Here is a 21,003-nt window from a genome sequence, read left to right as displayed (position 1 = left end):
GATTCGCAGAATCAAAATATATTAAAATACAATGTTCTCCGCAAAATTTCTTGAACTTTTCTTTTGTTTAGCTATTTACAAAAAAATCAAAAAGAAAAGTTTAAGAACTTTTCAGAGACCACTGTATTCCTATTTATTTTGAGCTGCTAAATCCAAAATTCAAGTCAAAATAACACAGTTCATAATAAAATTAGCAAAGTGATGATTACTTTAACTCAAAATTAGGGATTATGTTTCCTGAATTTCAGAGGGAAAGGATAAAAGAATCAGTTTAGGTCTTACGACAATTTTATAGGAATTTTATGCTTTTTAAAATTTCTACTTTTAAGTACGCAGAACAGGAAATGTGACATTATGATATTTTGCATAAAAGTGTTTTAAAATTGTTTTGTGCAGCTTTAAACTGTGATAAATAGTAAAAATAAGTCTATATAAAAAAAAGCATTTCAGATAAAATTCCCATCGTTTACAGTGTAAAAACACATTTCTGTCAAAAGGAAAGGCTTATTTTAATGTGTTATGTAAGTTTCTACGCGTAATAATCCCACATAAACATTTATTAATATGTATGTGAAAAAATTAGATCTAGATTCAAAATGATAATTTCATTGTCAATAAGGTAATGATAAAGCATACCTGAATAACTAAATTTGTTCTTCAACAATATTTCATTTCTGCTCTCAAATTTAGGATAGAACCCATTTAGCACCGGTTAGAACACACACCAGTGTTAAATACCTTTTAAAAACGGGTTAGAGGCCAGTTAGAAGATAACTTTGGTCTTTGAAAATATTTAATTCCTCTTTTTGATCGCCGGATAGAACCCGATAGGACGGGTTAAAGTAAACACCAGTAACAAGTGCCTTTTAGGAACCAGTAAGGGACCAGTTAAAAACTAGCTTCGCTCTTTGACAATAATTAATTTCTGTTTTAGATCGCCGCATAAAACCTGGTTAGGACCGGTTAGAACACACACCAGTGTAAAGTGCCTTTTAGGAATCGGCTAGAGACCAGTAAGAACCAAACTTTGGTCCTTGACAATAATTAATTCCTCTTTTTGATCGCCGGATAGAACCCGATAGGACGGGTTAAAGTAAACACCAGTAACAAGTGCCTTTTAGGAACCAGTAAGGGACCAGTTAAAAACTAGCTTCGGTCTTTGACAATATTTAATTTCTGTTTTCGATCGCCGGATAAAACCCGGTTAGGGCCGGTTGAAACTCACACCATTGTCAAGTGCCTTTTAGAAATCGGTCTGACAACATTTAATTTCTGTTTTCGATCACCATATAAAACACCGTTAGGACCAATTAGAACACACATCAGTGTCAAGTGCCTTTTAGGAACCGGTTAGAGACCAGGTAGAAACTAACTTTGGTCTTAACAATATTTAATTTATCTTTTTGATCGCCGGATAGAACCCGGTTAGGACAGGTTAAAGTACACACCAGTATCAAGTGCCTTTTGGGAACAGGTTAGAGACCAGTTAGAAACTAACTTCTGCGTTTGACAATATTTAATTTCGGTTCCCAAATTCAGAGTAGAACCTGGTTAGGACCGGTTAGAACACATACCAGTGCCAAGTGCCTTTTAGGAACGGGTTAGAGCCCAGTAAGAACCTAACTCTGATCTTTGAAAATATTTAATTCCTTTTTTCGATCGCCGGATAGACCCCGGTTAGGGCGAGTTGAAGTACACACCAGTATCAAGCTCGGTTAGGACTGATTAGAAGATTTTTACAACTTATTTTCTGTCACCATTTCCCATATAAGGACCGGTTATGACTCTGCTGCATTCCATATATTGAAATTGAGACCAGTTAAGATCCGGTGATATTTTAAGCAGGGTTGTTTGTGTTTTTGAAAATCATAGTTGTTTTCTACTTGGCCCACCTCTCACCTCTGATACGTTTTCTTTAAGTTTATTTTCTTTGTGAATTTACTTTTTGTTTGCTAAATTTACGTTCAGGGTCAAATTTAAGAAATGATTAATTATTTGTTCAGTATTATTTATTTCGAACATTTCTATATTAAACATGTTAGTAACTTTCTTAAATTAAAAAAATACTGTTATTTAATTTTACATATTAATTGTACTATTTTTACATATTTAGATATTTACAAAGACGGAACAGAAATATTATGTATAATAAACTGCGAAATTGTCAATTCTTAAAAAAGGCGAAATATTTGTACGGTTCCGTACTTCAATAATCTACAGTAGTGCGCAAAAGTTTTGGGCCACATTGTTTTTCTGATCTATTCCTTCAAAGGCGAACTCAAGTAAAAATCCATTGATGCGGGAATTATGTATACTATTTGTACGAAACATTAAAGTAGGTAACAAGTTTTGAAAAAAAATTCCATTGTTTTTTTTTCGATTATATTCCATATTGACGTGTGCAAAAGTATTGGGCCACTATGTTCAGATATCTCTAGAAGCGATGCTATGGTAACAACTTCGATTCCTCGCGTTTGTCAATTGTTTAACCTATCAGACCAAGCCATTCTGAAGTCAAAATGCCGAGACATATGACCCATGAGATTCGGGAAGCTGTGTCAAATCTTTCTGAACAAGGGAAGATTTCTCGTGAAATTTCTGCCTCATTGAAAATTGATAAGAGTACTGTAAATAGATTAATTGAGAAATTCAGTACTACCCAGAGTCTACTGGACCTCCCACGATCTGGTAGACCACGGAAAACGACAGTTCGTGTTGACAAGATCATCAAACGCTAATCAACAATTGATGTGAAGAAGACAGCATCTGAAATTGCCAATGAACTCCGCGATGAAAACCTTGCCAACGTGAGTAGGAGAACTGTGGCTCGTCGTTTGAACGATATGGGACTGTTCGGACGCGTTGTTGTTAAGAAACCCTTGATCAGCAAGAAGAATCAGAAGGCCCGATTGGATTTTGCAAAGAAATACCAACACTGGACTCCGGAGCAGTGGGCTAAAGTACTTTTTTCTGACGAATCGAAGTTCAATCTATTCGGAAGTGATGATAAGAAGTATTTTCGACGTCCGAAAAATACCAGATACGATTCTCGGTATCAAATTCCAACAGTCAAACACGGAGGTGGATCAGTCATGGTTTGGGGCACTATGTCTTCGCAAGGAGTGGGTCCACTGCACAAGATTGGAGGCATCATGGACAAAGTTATGTATCGAGATATTGGTATATGTATCGAGAAATTGGATTTTCCAGCAAGATAACGATCCGAAACATAAGTCGAAGCTGGTTCAGGAATTTTTGAAAGGGCGAAAAGTGAAGCTTCTGGATCATTCAGCTCAATCTCCAGACCTAAATCCGATTGAAAATTTGTGGGACACACTCGGAAGACATGTTGGAACGAAGAAACATTCGAACAAGGATGACTTATGGCGAACTCTTCAAGAAGAATGGGAAAAAATACCGAAAGACTACGTTCAACGCTTAGTTGATTCAATGCCTCGACGATGTGCTGCTGTAATTGCTACTAAGGGTATGGCTACAAAGTATTAGTCAATAAGCAACGGAATAATAACTTTCTTGTTGATTTTATGAACGTTAACTATTTTATGAACCTATGGGATAAGTGTGGTCCATTATTTTTTAACACTGTCGTTACAAACAATGTGAATGGAATTGCCAATAAACTTCATTAAAAATATGTAATGTTGTAGTTTTGCAGTTCAATAAAATACTGAAATTTTGTATATATTCAATTTTTCTCAACTGCTTTTATTCACCAGATATAGTCAAAAATGTGTTTGGCCCAAAACTTTTGCGCACCACTGTAATTTCTAATTGTTGGGATAACTGTAATTTTTAATGGAATAAATATTTATAATGGTCAAAGATTTACAGAATAATGAAAATTGCAAAATCATTGCAATAACTTATTCGTGAGAAAATATGAAATTAAAATTTTTTCTTTAATAAATGCGGACTAGATTGATTCTTACAACGAAGAAAGAATATAGTAAATTAAATACATATGCTAAACTCTACTTTATATTACAATAATTATATTTATGTAACAGTGGAATCTTTACAGTTTCGATTTTAACAAGAAACATCTATACAGAGAATATCTTACAATGTTGCTGAAGAAAACTGGCTAAAACACTATTATGTGCGTGTACATACCTATTCAATTTTAAAGTAAGTTTTAAATTCTCAGAAACTAACATAACATAATAAATAGTTTAGAAGTGAATGTCGTAAACAGTATACATATACCAAAATATTTCTAAAAAATCACAATGCTTGCAGTTTAAGACTATTTTTTCTTGTATATACATATATGTACGTATGATACAAATTACCTAAAAAAATATATAATAATCCGATTCTGAATTTTTGATAATTGAATTTAAGACGACAATGCTGACAGAAACTTGGGACATAATACAGTTTAATACTCATATTTCTATTCATAAGTAACGAGTCATAGAATTATCAAAAACTTTTCAATTTATATAAATTACAATCACTCCGTTCTAATACTGTTTAGAAAGTCTTAATACTGTAACCACGTAAAAAACGTCACCCCTCTTCAAGGAAGTAAGTTCTTTTATTTGTTTTTCATATGCTAGAAGCTTTTTTTAATGTTACTTGGCCCAATTACTAACTTACTTGGTCATTCGAAGTTTCGAAAGTCGCTTTCGCTTAAAAATATTGGAAACACTGTACTTAGATCCTATATTATACAATATTTACAAAAAATTACTTTTACTTAATTGACGGATGTACAAAAATGCCAATACGCTATGGAACTTTGTCAATATTAATCTACTATCTCAAACTACAAGTCGAGAATCCAATTTTAAATAGATTAAAAAAAGATAAAATCCTCCTAAAAGCTTCCACCCCAAAACTTAAATAATTATTTTTACGCTTGATGGACCACAAAAATTTATTTGTGTCTAAAAATTGTAAAAAGTCGTTGGAAATGATGAAAAATACAAAGTATAGTAAAGTTGAAAAAACACACACAGAAATTTAAAAACAATATCACTTTTCATGAACATAAAATAAATTTTCAACTTCACCTCCTATCCTAGTCGAATTTATCCCGTATCATAAAAGACTGTGACCTGACGCCTAATTTTTTAGTAAGATCCCTTGAGAAATAATTCCCCGAAATATACAAGAATACGGTTGAAATATGTGGTAAAAAATCATGATTTTGATTAATTTATTCAAATATAATGAAAAATTACGATGTATACGAATTTTTATTCTAGCTGTGTCGCTTTCGAAAAGTAATCATAGGTGTAAGTAATAATTTTAGAAACCCTTTTCATTAATAAAAAAATCATTGCCAATAAGAAAAATATAATTCAATTAAATGAACACATAATTTTTTCCTCTTCAACTTTTATAGCAACTTTATAGTGTATACGAATTTTTCCCTTGTAGCATAGTTTTTAAAGGATAATTCTAGTTCTAATTTTCAAAACCCATTTCATTTATTCAAAAATTGATTTCTAACCGTTTTATCAAAAATTTTGTTATTTTTCGTTATTTTGAATTTTAACTCAGACATCAAAGTTGATTTTCCACAAAGTGGAAGCATTTTAGGGAGTGTCCTCTCAAATCAAAGAAATTTCGTTTCCTTACAGGAACTCCAGTAAGCCAGTTATACACTTGCCGTGTATTTTATACTTTGAATAAAACATAAATTTAAAAGTTCCTTGGAACTCTCTGTCATGTAATGTAATATAATAATAACAATATTTAATAAGGTGGAGGGAACAAATATTATATTGATTTTCAAATTTGTATAAATTCAGATTCGATACAAGAAGTTACAGATAAAAAAATGAGATATACTTTTTTTATTCGTAAGAAATTTGGTTACCAAAGCACAACTTTTGAAACCCTCTGAATTTGAAAAAAATATAATTTTTTTATCGCTCCGCCCCATTATTTAGTCTTCTCTTTTTTCCCTTTTCATGTTGAGTTATTTATTATTTTCTACTTAGGTTACTTCCCAGACAGTGGAGGTTTCACTGTTAATGAGATTTCTGTTGCCTACATCTACATGAGCATCAAGTCCATCACTCAGTTTACTAAATCGTCTTATCCAGCTTCCTCGTCCACCACCAGGTCTACTAATTCCAGCTTCCCTCAGAACTGACACAAGGTCATCTTCGTCCTCTTTGCCCCTTATTCCCTTTTCAAACTTGGCTTCTTGTGCCAAAAGCCTTTCTCTTTGCAGTTGAGTTGCAACTGATTTTGGTACAGCCGGAATTATATAACTCATTATGCCAGTTAGAGCAAAAACCTAAAAAATTAAAAAAGATCGAGAAATTGTAAATCTAAACAATTATCAAAAATTAAAAAGTCAAAAATTGTACCTGTTGAATTTTTTTTCGAATAGAGGCCATGCCAAATTCATATTTCTGGGTTTAAGCTTAGCTTGCGGAAGATTATTAGAATTTGTTGGGGAGTATCCGAATAAATTCCACTAAGTTACTTCGAATTTTGACCCCCCACTCCCCCTCTAACGAAGCCCCGAAAATGGCCTAGTAAACTTAAATGGCCAATTTTGTCAAAAATTGACGCATATGAGTTCTGTTACTCTCTTTTTTGCCATAAAAAATTTTTATATAATGAAATGTTTCCTGTACTTATTAACTAATTTTAATGGCTTATACAATTTTCATTTATTTTTGTTTATTCGAAAAGTGTTGTTCTGAAATAAATGTTTCCTTATTGTTGAATATTTAAATGTTATACAAATTCTTTACATAATAAATATTTGTTTAAACCATTTTTCACATTGGTAAAGAAATGTAAGAAAAAGATAAATTTCAAACGTATATCTTTAACCAGTTTAGTAAAGGCGGGGGGGTGGGGGGGTCGATTCGACCCAGGTGGAAATTTTAAACAATTTTACTCTCAGATAGAAACCTTACGCGTAGTTTCGAGTCACCAGTATTCTTTAGTCAGCCGTAGCTAGTTGAAAATTCTCAGTTTGGGTCGATTCGACCCCGCCTACACTACATATATATTTTGATAGATCATACTTTGGGTAATGTTATTATGTTTCGTTTTTTTGTACTGGTAAGAGTACAATTTTACTTCATATTACTTAAATATTTCCTCTGTGTATCCTCTGTGTATCCTCTGTGTGCATATTTAGATCGACAAAAAATAAAAATGCCTAAAACTGAAAGACCGCAAAACACTGTACTGTTGCACAAAGTGCCAGCTGCCACTGTGCGATGATCACCGCAAGAGCCTCTGCACGGTTTGTTTGCAATTGTGAATTTGATTATATTACTGTAATTTATAAATTTATTGCTAAAAAAATTACTTTACATAGAAAAATGTGTATATTTCTATCAGAATCTCCTACATTCATACCTAAAAAAATGCTTGAGTTCATGTTTGAAAAATAAGATTTTTAATTTTGTAAAAATTGGTTGCAAAATTTGTTTATTGCAAAGCACAATTTTCCCCTTTAATTTCCTTGATGGCCCTTTCTATCTTATTCATTTGCTTATGAGTTATGAATTTTGGAACAAAACTATTTTTTTGCACAAGTTTTTATGTTTATTGTTAATTATATAATTAATAATTTTTAAAAACCTATATTGAGAAAATGTACAGTAAAGAAGAAGGCTTAAACATGAACCATGGATTTTTTCAGATTTGAAACTGCACGTCTTTGTGTTTCTAAACCGTGAGGTCGAATCAACCCCCGCTACACTTAAGTGGTGCCAAAAAGTCCTACACTTAACGGGTTAATAATAAGTGACAAAGTTAACCAAATTGAACACAAAAATAGAATTTTATACTCTCTTTAAGAAAAAGCTAGAAGAAGATAATAATTAATTGTTTGAACAATTCGTAAATTCCTGAAACAAAGATCAGTCTTTCTATAAAAAACTGATAGTCCAATTAAACGTAAAAAATGGGGAAAAATATAAATAATCGAAAATTGTTTAAGCAATTGAAATTGTTTAAACAATTGAAGATTGTTGTAACAATTCTTGAGAACGTTCAACTTGTCGAATATAAATAATTTGCAGCAAAGAGAAATAGGAAAAACAAAGCTCAGATTTGCCAATTTTGCGCAAAATGGTCAATTTCAGTTTTTGGGTCATTTATGAGGTTATATAAGGGGAGAAGGCGTCTAAATTCTAAAATGCTCATAATTTTTAAATTCATAAAATAAAGTATAGAATTGTTTCTACAAAAAACCAGAAAAAATAACTAATTTCTACGAAAAATCATCCCTAAGCGAAGTCTATGTAATTCTCCAAGGAGTTTTTACCCAACATAAGTGAATATTATAGAGTACAATATTCACTTATGTTGAATTTTTCCATTCGGTCGGAAAATAAATTGAGACAATTTAAAAAATTTAAACAATGCTTGCACTCACAAAATACCAGGGTGCATGACTAACCGGGTAATCGGGAAAGCCGGGAATTTCGTGCAACAGGAAAAAATCGGAAACTTTATTCAATGACCGGAATTTTTCTCTCGAATGCACTAACATGCACATTAAAAGTAGTTTCGTATATTTTATTCCACATTCGACCGTAATGTTCACCTTTTGCCCCTGAAAATAGGGGCGACAGTAAAATAAGCTCCGCTTCCTTGTTCGCTCGGGCAGTAAACCCACTTGCGGGAAAAATCTGCTCCTTTCGCCCCTTGTTGCACAATGTACTATTATTACTGTTATTCTGAGGTGAAACAGTAAATGTTCTTAAAGAATTATAATTCCAAGTTGGGACAAGGGTTTTATGTAACGAATTGTAATTTCGAGTTTGGTACTTGGAATTTCCGTAAAGAGATATAATTTTTAAAATTAAGTCAGGAACTTTAGAACAGTAAATTTCGTTAGGGACATTAATTTTTACTTTTATTATTATTGTCTGAGGATACTCCTTAGACAATAATAATTTTACTCAGAAGAGAGGAATTTTAAGGAAATCCTGTTCCATATCAGAATCCTTCAGATTTTGAAAATTCCTTTTTGAAAATCAGAATTCGCTTAAATTAAAAAATTTATTTTTTTCATATTAAAATTTGCCAGAATGTGAAACTTCCTTCTTCCAGACAGTAAAAATGGGAGATTATTTTTTTATTTTAAAATGTTGTATGTAAATAAATATAATTTTTACTTGGAAGAGGGAATTTTTGGAAATAAATGTAATTGAGACTTGGAACAGAGAATGTCCATGAAGAATTATGATTTTCACATTGGAACAGAGAAGTTCTGTAAAGAATTATAAATTTAGACTTTAAGAGACAGAATTTCAGTAAAGAATTCTAATTTTTGTTTCGAATAGAATTTAAAAAAAGATTCCTGGTCAAATTCTCTTCTAAAATTCCCTTTTACGAATCAGAAATCTTTGACGAATTTAAAAAGGTTTAGAAATCTCTGGAAATCTTAAAAAAATGTTTGAAATCATACAAATCTTTTTAACTCTTCTTAATTACATGCAAAAAAAAAAAATTGTCAGGAAGAAAACTGGGAAACGATCTATAATTTAAAATTATCCATCAGGTAGACACTCTAAATGCTTATCTAAAATTATGTTAATTGTATGCTTTTGAAAAATGTTAAGAACTCTGAAATTAATTAACATTTTCCAAAGCCCTCGGTCTCATTTGAAAAGCAGGTAAGTCTCCATAATATTTTGCAACCTTATTAAGATATGTTTAGAATTTTTTTTACTATCTGCCCTATGGTAAATCTTGATTAAAAAAGTCGTAACATTTGAAAAGTATGTAACTATTTATACGAAATAAAAAATCAATATATTCATATCATATTTGAACATATAATTTAGTAATATTTATAAAAATATTAATGTGTCTATTTTTTCAAGTAATGTGTAGAGTAAGGCCTTTATTTATGATTTCACGTTTTTTTTACTAAGATTCACCCTTAAATAGGATCTAGAAAAAATCTAAAAATATCTTATGATAAGTTATCAACCAACGAAATTTGACGTTTGTCGCAATCTTTATATGTTTAAAATTGCTGTCTTAATGATTATGTATTTTTGAATTTTCCCAATTTTCTTATTTAAACTCAATCATTTAAAATTTAATCATTTTGAATTCAGAACCCTCAACATTAAATAATTTCTAACTAAAATCGTCTAAAAATAACAAATTTCGAACATGTAACAATTTTAAATGTCTATGATTGAATAGAATCCAAAATGTACAGTATTTGAAATTCAACCATTTTTAATTCATTAAGCTTTTAAAGTTGTATACTTTCGAATTATCAGCGCTGGCGAATTCGTTGATTTGTTTGAAATTCGTAATTTTTAAGTTAAGTAATTTCGAAATAAACTTTTTTTTTCTTTCTAAAATATTTATGCAGACATTCGGTCAGTATTTCGCATGTGACGTTGTTGTAGGTATATTTATTTTGAATTGCAATAGTTGCATATTTAAAAGCTGTGTCTAGTCGTCGCGAAAAATTGAGAGAGTTGGAAAAGGTGATGATTTGACTACGTTAACCGTATACAGGGGTCAAATTGAAAAAAGTTGGAAAAGGTGACAAGTCGTCCCGAAAATTCAGGACGACGAACCAAGTTAATGAAAAATATTGGACTCTAGTAATCCCGAATTTCGGAATGTCGAGGCACTTCGTATTTTAAATAATTGATCCCAGGAGAAACTCAAACTATCAGATTTTTCGAAGAGTCCGATGGTTTATTGTTAATTATTTATTATTGTGATATAACGAATATCAAATTCCATAATTTTGTCATAAAGTAGAAGGTTCAAAAGAGTCTATGAATTTTTCCAGAATTTTTTATGCGTATTTACTACATTTTCAAGACACCAGGTCAATTTGACCCCTGTATACGGTTAACGTAGTTAAAAAACAGCGATATGGGAATCGGGTTAAAATTGTTGTATCATAACTGATAGTCAAGAAAGAGTAATTTTTAAAAGGTTTTTTGTTATCTGTTTAGCAAGCCATAAATAAGATTCAAAAGAAAAATGATCAATGTATCTAATATATTGTATATAAAATAAATGTATATTTTTCATTAGAATTTTCAAATACATTTCAAACTACATGAGGTCACTTTTATCGTCGGCAAAAATTACCGTGCTTTTTCTGGTTTGAAAAAATTTGTCCCAGTCATTCAAGTTAAAAAGTTCAAACTGTTAAAGCTAAAGTTTTTTTTTCATTGGAGGTAATCAAAACTAAACTCCAAATGAAAACAGAAAAATGGAACTGTACTAAATTTTCATGTTTCCAAATCAAACCTTAAAAAAATGTCATTAAAAAACTTTTTATTCAATCATTTAAGAATAAATACGTTAGATAATAGAAACCATCCAGTCTCAACAGGTTTAAATCTAAAAGCATAAAAACAATTTCTCGTGCAATAAGACATTCAAAATAATTAACGATCAATTTCGGAAGCTTTAATTCAACAGACATTTTAATTGTCACATATTTAATTTATTCCACTTCTTCGTCCATCTCCTCTCTCACTATTGTTCCTCCTGCTACAATCCTTCTCGCCTCCTTTTCAAATGTCCTTGAGAGGTCACATTTCCTTTGAATTCCTCTTTCAGCTTTTCTTCTCCATTATCCATTATCACATTATTCTCCATTCCGTCACGCTGGCTTCCGAGAATTCTTCGATTTTTTCACAGGATATAATGTACTCCAGAGTTTCATCATTTTCATCACAAATCCTACACTTAATGTTTTTCTAGTTTTTATTTCCTGTTTTTCTCTACTCCAGATCCTTGTTTCCAGTGGTGGTATCCTTTACAGTATCTGGATTCCGTAGCCTTATTCCAGTCTTCCAGAATAATTTGCTCCTTTCGCCGTTTGAGGCCCTTTAGAATTTGATTTCGAAGCTCTCCATCATTCTCTTCTTTTAGATTTCTCAGCCATTGCCTAATCTCCAACTCCATTTCTGCAAGCGCCACCTTCATCTCTTTTCCCCACTCTGAGGGATTGTTATTTCTAATCCCTTATTTCTTTTAGCAGACATGCCTTCGTCCACCTTTCTTCTCCCATATCCATTATCTCCAGCCAATAGCTTCCTGCCATCCTTGAAATTTCCTTGAAATTTCTACCATTTGCTCGTTTTATGCCAGCCTCACACTTCCACGCCGTACATGAATCCCGATTTAACCAAAGTGACTAACAGATATCCTTTTCTCCTCAACCCTTTTATTCTGATTCTCTTCATCACTCCCCACCCGGCGTTTGAAGCTTTTTGAGCTTTTTCTACCATATTTTTCACGAGCCGATTCTTTTTGAGCTTCCTCTGCCAGAAGTACCATATTATCGGTGAATTTCATTGCGAAGATTTTCGTTTTTCCAATCACCGTTTCTCCTTCCTTTCTCTCGGCCAGAGTCTCGTCCAGGTCCTCCAGAAAAATGTTGAAGAGTATTGGGCTCAGTGGGAATCCTTGCCTTACTCCCGTTTTTGTCTTGAGGCTCTTTGAGAATCCCTGTTCAGCAATAACTGCGTTTTGAGTATCCCTATATATTTTCTTGATCATTCGTAACTTTGTTCCAGTCACTTCTATGTATTCTAACTTTTCTATCATTATATCTCTGTCAATTGGATCGAAAGCTGTCTTGAAATCCACAATCACTGCCATTAATCTTCCTCTCTCTCCCTCACTGTCTCTTCAATCAATTTCCTATCAGTGAATTCAAGAAAAATAAATCGTCACGTGTTCCCCTTTTCTTCCTGAATCCTGCTTGGCTTTCATTTTTTCCCGTTCTTTTATATCCACGTTCTTAATTTTTCTAGATTGGGTAGACTCATGCGATCTTCCAGTTGGTCCCCAACTTTCCTCTTCTTCCTCTTCTTCACCTTATTCAACGCCTGTCTTACTTCTTCTGCTCCAAAGTCCCGGTTCAAGAAATCGTCCTCTGCTACCTCCTCTTCTTCCCAATTTCCTTGCTCTCTTTCCCTTTCCTAATTATTTTCTTCTCCTGTCTCCGTCGAATCCTCTTCTGCATACAGTAATTTTTTGAAGTGGTTTACCCAGCTTTCTTTGTTTGTTTATTCTTCTTCTTCTCCTTTTCCTTCTAGGCCGGTAGAATCCTATTGCTTCCCAGAAATCACTCATCGCTTTGCTTTTCTCTACCCTTTTCCAGTTTTTTTCTCCATTCCTTTGCACTTTTTAGATAGTTTCCGATTGCCCTTCTAGCTGTAACGTATACTCGTCTTTTATTTTCCTTCTTTTCTTCCTTTGCGCGTCTACGTTTTCTTAACTTCCTTCTTGTTTTCTTTTCATTCTTGCATATTCCTTGTCGTGATGTTTTCTCCCTGCTGGTTTACTATTTGATTTTGTCATTCCTATTTTCTTTGCTGGCTTTTTAATAATTGTCCCCGCCTCTTTAATTTTTGAACAGGGTCTTCCTCTTGAGTCTTTTCCTTCCAATCTTTCCAGTTCTTCTGCATCTTATTCTGGAATTCTTCTCTTTTTTCTTCTTTCCAAAGTAATTTCCAGTCTTCTTCTCCTTCCTGAGCTTGGTCTTCCCATCTTCCTTTTTGGCCCGGCTCTTCCCGTTCCAAGTCGCGTGCTGTGAACATCACTGGCATATGATCAGATTCCACTCTGTCTAATACTTTGAGGTCTTCTACTGGGTTTCTTCTTCCATTTTCCAGGGCGAGTACGTAGTCTAGCTCTGAGCTTCCCCTCGCTCCGACATAAGTCAAGTTTACTTTTTCATCTCCTGCCGTTCTTCCATTCATAACCACCAGTCGGAACTCCTCACAGAACTCCAGCATCTTTTTTTCTTCTGCATTCAGGATTTTGTCCTCCGATCTTCTTATCTGCTCTTCTTTTGCTTCTGTTCCTGTTTTCCCTAGATCTTCTCAGAACCTTGCATTCCAGTCCCTGCTATCAGCATCCAATCATTCGCTTTGAATCCTGATTCCACGAGATTACTCATTTTTTCCCTGACTACACTTACTCTCATGTTGATGTGGATTGTTATAATCTTTTCTTTCTCTTTCCTTCCTGTATTTTCTATAATTAATCCATAGTCCCATTCTGATACCTTTATCTCTTGCAGTAAATGGTTCCTTATGCCTACCAGTTGTCCTCCTTTGTCTCTTCCTTTCTTTGCTTCTCTTGTCGCTGCTTTTCCGTGCTATTTGTAGCTTCCCAGTAATGAGAGTAGAATAAAGAAAAATTAATATTTTCAGATTTCAGCGCAAAAGTGAAGATTATTCTATTATTTTGAAAGCGCGATTTTTCAATATATTTAATTCCTTCTAATTGTACCGGTAACACGCCTCACAGAGATATTTTTTATTCCTCAGAAGTGGTCATATTTTCATTTTATTTAATTCCTTCTAATTAGTTCACAAAATATGTGTAATAGGTTGTTTGAATTCCTTCATGCGGGATGTAAGTTCTGAAATTTTAATTCTCACCAATTCAACTCTGCCTCTCTACACAGTGAAAAAATTACCGGGTTGGGTCCAGGTTTCCACTGCATCTTTTTCATGCTTTTCTTCGATCCATGCATCTTGTAATACTATGATATCAAAGTCTGTAAGAAACTCCCATACATCTCTTTGCTTTTTGAAACCCGCGATGTTCCAAATTACTACCTTCATTTCGCGATACGAATCTACCACCTTCTTTTCCGAAAAACCGTTTCGTTGAGTGTTCGCTCTCTTTCATCCCAGTAATTAGCTACACCATCAACAATGAGTTTGGTTAAATCATTTTCCACGAAGATAAGAGTATCGTTCAACTCAAGTTTTCTTCTGAGAGCCCTGCATTTCTCTTCCCACAATTTCAGCTCCACTCTCACATTTGTTTCTTCTCTTCTTGATTTCAACAGATGTATTGCCTCCATTGCGTTGCTTTCAATTCCAAGTTTATCTCCTAGGAATATCTTCACTTCTTCTTCTGGTTCATCTCCTTAGAAGTTTGCTCCCCAGATAATTAAGTTATTTTTCCACACCGAATTTCTGGATACTTCATCTCCTTGATTTTTCGTTGTACTTTCTAAGTGACAATTTCCTGTCCATTTTCTTTGGCCTTCGTATTTTTTGGTCCAGTAACTGCGTTCGAGTTTTTCAATTTATTTTGCTGCTTATGACCTTTCTTATCGTTCTGCACTGACACAGAAGCAAAAGCCCTTTCAAGTATAGCTATTTCCCGATCTTTCGCTTTCGCCTCTTCTTTTCATGCCGATACGCTGCTCTCTAACTTAGCGCGATTTTGGATTCATTGTTTTTCTCATTATGGTTCTCATCTTCCCGGAACACGTGTTCTAGGATGTTGTCTCGCTCTGTATCAATCCCAGTTTCCTGAAAATCCTCAGTTTCCTCATCTTCTTTCTTCTGCCTTCTACTGTTGTTTTTCCTTACCACTCGAGATCTGTTTATTTTGCTGCTTCTTTTGAAAGCCTAACTTTTCAGAAAACTCTCAAAAATCTCTCCCCCCACTTTTCAACACATACTCCTCTATTTATACCGAGCTTTTGGCATCCGCTATTTTTGATTTATCAACATTTCTGGGTCTCCCTCTTTTTTTCTCTTCGATTTGCACTTTCTTGAGCGATTCACCTACTGTTTGTTTATCAGCTGTTACATCTATTTCTTCGAACATCCGCTCCACTGTCGTCCATAACCTCTTCACTTTCCACTTGCGGTTTTTACTTCTACTGTTATTAAATCTTTATCCAAACTCAGAATAACACTTTCTACGACAAATCGCTTATTCAGCCACCGATTTAACTCATTTCCACGTTTGTGCCTTTCCTCTGAACTAATTCCCGAACAATATTCGTCTACCACAATCCGACTCGATTCAACCATTACGCAACCGCCATTCCAATCTCCAATATGTCCTTATTATTTTTTCTGGTTAGAGTAACCAGAAAAAATAGTAAGGACATATTTAACTAGAATTCTGTTTGAGTTAAGAACACATATTTTTGGTTATTTTATCGACGGAAAAAATGGCCGGTTTTTCAAGTTTGTTCTCGCTCATACGAATACAAATAATTGTTGGCAACTAAAAATTTACACATTGGTTTTTTTTACTTTTCAATATTTTTACATACATATATATTTTTTGCAATAATGGGCTTTTATTATATGCTGTTTTTTAAATTAACCCTCTGATGGCGCACATTTTCTGGCGTCCCGTTCATGGCGCACTGGGTGTGTAGCAGTGGCGGACTGGCATGGGGGCACAGCCGGGGTTTCCCGGATGCGCCCTCCTTTGTTGGCGCACCTTAAGGCATGCCAAAGCACCACAAAAAGATTATATTGTTTAAACAAATAAATATATGTTAGATTGCAATGGAAAGAGTGAAAAGACTATCCACGATTTAACCTTGTACTTCTATAAGTAATACTAGTAAAGTAAAAAGTGTCCTCCAATTCCTTCTTACTTACATTATTCCTATAAAATTCCCTAATGCATGTTTTGGTTTCTATTGAAGAAAATATTTTTTAAATGAGTAATAAATTATTTATATTGAAACATTAAAAGTGAAAGGAATATTCTTGTCATCAACTTCATTACAGAATTTTAAATTCATTTGTTTCGATGCAATCCACAATATATTTATTGATCAAAAATGTATAGGACACCTAAATGCATTTTTTATGGGCGCCAGCTAATATATTGTTTTTTTCACATATGTTAACTTTCTATGGCGCCTATGCGTACCTTGAAGGAGTTTCCAGATCTACTTATTTATGCAAAAAGTATGATTCCATTTTCGCTTCCATCTATGAAAGGAGGCAACTCATTTAATTTATTATAAAAGCTCGACTAATTATCGGCTGTATTTAATTATTTTAGTAATTGTTAAGTTCAAAATCAATTGTTACGTTAAAATGACTACTTATTAGTCGAAATTTTCTCTAAAATAAGTCATTAGCTTACATTTCAAGAGTTCGGATCAAAGGATACATTTCATTATTATTGAAATTGTAAAATATTACTATATTTCGCTATGCTTTACTATAATAATTGTTATTTTATTATAATTATAACTTTTTTCGTAATTTTCAATGTTGTTATTATGAATTACTTATTTAAATCAAGGCTTCAATCTTCGCGGCAAAAATATTTGAAAACTTGCAGTTTATATGATATGACAATTTTTTTGTTCTTGAAAAATAATAAGAAACATGAAAAGAAATTAACACTTGGTTGAACTCTTAGACGAAAAACAATCTGCCTGCTGCGCGGGCACATTCTTATCGCTTTCAAGTTGCAACGCGTGTAGGATGCGCAAGTTTCGGTTCTTGCGCTTTGCGCTCCATAATGTATTTACTTCATGTTGCATGATCGGGCTTTGTACTTCGACACATTTGTGCACAAACTTTTTAAAATTAAAGGTCAAAGCATCGAGAAAACTGTAATTTGGTGATTGCGAATTAACTTTTGTTAAAGCTTTTCCGGCTTTAACGAACGCATTCTCATCACGTATCTTGTGCTTTGCCCTCGATTTTTTCCAAAATGCGAACTTTTCTACATTACGTTCAACACTATTATATCAAATATATATTACATTTATTTTTGTATCTCGGCCAGAAATTGCTTATTCAGTTTCAATTTATATTTATATTATTTTTATAATTTATATTATTACAATTCATTATATGCATGCGTATTCAAACATACATCTTTGAACTGTCTTGTTTTTATAATTTAAAGGGTTCGCCTTCTATAAATAAACTATTTTGTTATAAAAAAATTTAATTGTTTATTTTCAATGTTTTTCTAAAGATTAAAACGAAGGCTAAAGTAAAAACAACGCGTTCCATAAAAATGATTAATAACGAATTTGGACCTGTTTTGTGGGTGAATAAATTTCGTCCATTTATTTTTTTCGTAGTTTGTGTCTTTTGCTCCATAGATTCAATTCTTTTTACTTTTAATGTTGTTTTTTATGAATAAAACATAAACTACGCATCCTATCAAAACGTGATTAACCAATGTGTATTTTTGTTATGCACCACCCAGTGGGCACAAAATTTGTTGACGTCTTTACGACAGCGTTACGACATCTTCACGACATCTTTACGACATCCTATGTCCATGTCGTCTCGGTGTCTTTGCGATATCCTAAAGACATCGTCAGATCATACGACTTCTTTACGATATCGTAAAGACACTTTAACGATATGGACATAGGATGTCTTGAAGTTGTCATAAAGATGTCTCAACGATGTCGTAGAGACGTCGCTAAACTTTATGCTCACCAGGCATTTTTTAAATTTATATTTTTTATTACTTGCATAGTTAGACCATGAAACAGGATGTTTTATTTTTCATATTTTTTGTTGGATCAAAATTTAAATTTTCGATTTTTCAAAAAAATTCAAAAAGTTGTTATGACAGTCTTGGGGGGGGGGGGGGTTAGGCACATCTAATATGTTCACGTTATACTCCTTAGAAACAGTTTTTCTTTTCTTCGATGACATTTTTTTAGGAGTCGCCCCCTGTATTGGATCCCCGGTGTGTAGCCGCCCATAACTTATTTCAGAGATAAAAACTGTTTAAAATACATATTTTTAAACTTTGCAGGGGTGACATAAGATCTCTAGAATGTCAGGAATACAGCTGTACAAATTTGGTATTGATATTTTAATTAGGAAAAAATACAAAAATTTTAAACCAAACGAATTTACAAAAATGATCGAAAATGGCAAAAATCGCATTTTCTTCTGGTATTTCCCTAAAATTGATTAAAATAAAAAAAAATCATAGTGATTCATTAACTTTACACTTCCATCTGTAAGGTAGTGTTATCAGTTTTTTCCATAAGAAAAAGGTATACGTATTTTTCAAATCTGAATATTGTATTCAAATTCTTATAACTCGAATAGATGCAGACTACTGAGTAGGGTCACATGCACCCCCAGGGCACCATCGGAGGGTTAAAACTAAACAATATTTTATAAAATTGAAAGTTTTGTATGCATAATTAAATAAAAATTCTTGGCCCACTTAAAACTTCCCGGTCATTTCCCGTTTTTTTCTTGGTCCATTAGCCACCCTGAAGTATTTTAAATAAATCATCATGCATATTAATTAAATTACTACAATTAATATGAAATGAATTAAAATATATTTTATTTTTTAAACCGCAATGTTGAGAAAGAAGTAGCCTTGAAGAAAATAAAGTGTCATTGTTTGAAAAAATCTTACCAAATGTTCGAAAATTACAACGAAAGCTAAACGTGCTGCAAAAACATGCCAATACTGAGGACTGAGTCCATAATGGTCTTCTGGGCCAGTTCTGTAACCTCTGTACTGACAAGTTGGAGGGTCAGGATCATCCACGTCGCTACCCATACCTTCAGCATAATGAGAAGTATTAAATTCCGATAAGGAGCTATCGATGTAACCCACTAAATCATTTGTTGGTGAATAAACAAAAGCATAAACGCTTCTTGGTATAAAATCTGAGGTGTAAGCAATGACGAACGCCTGTTGAAAAAAGATCATTCAATTAGGTGATTTTTTGGGTAAAAATTCTGGAAAAATGTTAGTTTACCTTGAGGATTTACTATATGTACAGGCAATCTCAAAATTCGCCTAAGCTTTATAATAATTTATAAAATCGACAAAAATGGATCCAATATTAATTGATGCGAATTCTGAAGGAGAAATCTAAGCATCGTTTCGAAATAAATGGTTTAGATTGAAATGGTTTATGTAACAAATTAAAAAAATCCGCCCGCTTCGCGGGCACATGCTCCAACCGCGCTGCGCGCGACTGTTGGTTCTCGTGCTTCGCGCATGATAATATATTTATCTCGCGCTCTGCGCTCGGTCTTTGCATTACCCTCCACATTTGTGCACAGACCATAATGCGAAATTTCCTACATTCTATGTTAGAAACTATTACATCAAATGTCTATTATAATTTCTTTCGTGTGTACCTTGGTCTGGTACTGCTTATTCTAATATTGCAAAATAATGTTCACATTTTATTTTTCCTGATCCTAATAGGGCCCTGCTGTAGTTCTTTAATAATTTTCTCTTTTCTCAAGTGAAGCTGAACACTTTCTTTTAATTTGACATTAAAGAAGTTTCTCAACGTACCTACGGCCTTGGCGATTACATTCTCATTGCGATAATCGCGCTTCGCGCTTAACAGTTAGTTTATACAGGCTCTAATTTTTTAAAATTTTGGACTAATCAAAAAATTCGGCTAGAATAGTTTTGAAATATATTTGGTATCTAGTAAAAAATTTGAATGAAATTTTTGGATCTATGAAAAAAATAATTTTTTATATTTTTTGAAAATTTTCAAATTTTTGAAAATTATATAACTTTTCTAATTTTCATCAAAATAAAAAATTTTATTTAGATAATTTGCAAGTCTTTCACCCATCTATAGGAAGCTTCGACATAAATTTTTAAAATCTCAAAAAAAAAATTTCAACATTTTGAAAATGCTCCCAATTTTTAAATTTTGGTTCGAAATATCTGATTAACGAACTTAGCCTTCATTTTAGGAACCTTCAGAAGTGTATCAAATGCGGACTCAATTAGACAAATCCTTCAAAAGTTAGCGTGGTTACAACATTCAGTTAACCATACATACAGACATAAAGACATATAGGCATACACATAGACAGACACTGATGAAATTTTATGATTTTCGGATTCTGTGAGTGCCGAAACGTAAAGATACGTTAAAAACCAGAGATCAAAAATTTTGACGATTACATTACATTCTCAGAAATGAGAATATAAAAATAATTTACTCAAGAGCTGCAAATTTTATCTAATCCTAATGATTACGAGCAGATTTTGTTCCTCGATAGATTCTTTAAAAATCTAATAAAAGTCCACCAAATATAATTGTAAAAAATCTTTCAAGGAATACAATCAGATTTTGGTCATTATGATTGAATAATAATTACAGCTTCGACCTGAAATTGAAGCTAAACCCACAAAAATAAATATAACTTTTATTAAATAAACAATTTCAACCTAAAAACTTTAACAATTTATTTCTATTACACGCTTAGATTCCTCCTT

General features: G+C 32.9%; 1 protein-coding gene across 2 annotated transcripts in view; it reads right to left on the bottom strand.

The window, feature by feature from the left end:
- Positions 1 to 3,996: 3,996 nt before the first annotated feature.
- Positions 3,997 to 21,003, bottom strand: part of LOC117177203 (anoctamin-4) — a 66,613-nt gene continuing 49,606 nt past the window's right edge. For both annotated transcript variants that reach the window (XM_033367746.1, XM_033367747.1), the window contains exons 12-13: positions 19,159 to 19,440; positions 3,997 to 6,277 (exon numbers count right to left, since the gene is read on the bottom strand). In XM_033367746.1, coding sequence (XP_033223637.1) covers positions 5,972 to 6,277; positions 19,159 to 19,440 — 588 coding nt within the window. In that variant the 3' untranslated portion in view covers positions 3,997 to 5,971. The remainder of the gene's footprint in view (positions 6,278 to 19,158; positions 19,441 to 21,003) is intronic.

Source organism: Belonocnema kinseyi, chromosome 7, assembly GCF_010883055.1.
Source record: "Belonocnema kinseyi isolate 2016_QV_RU_SX_M_011 chromosome 7, B_treatae_v1, whole genome shotgun sequence".
Lineage (NCBI taxonomy): Eukaryota > Metazoa > Arthropoda > Insecta > Hymenoptera > Cynipidae > Belonocnema > Belonocnema kinseyi.
Note: the sequence above shows the minus strand (reverse complement) of the source record. Positions and strands in the feature narration are given on the sequence as shown.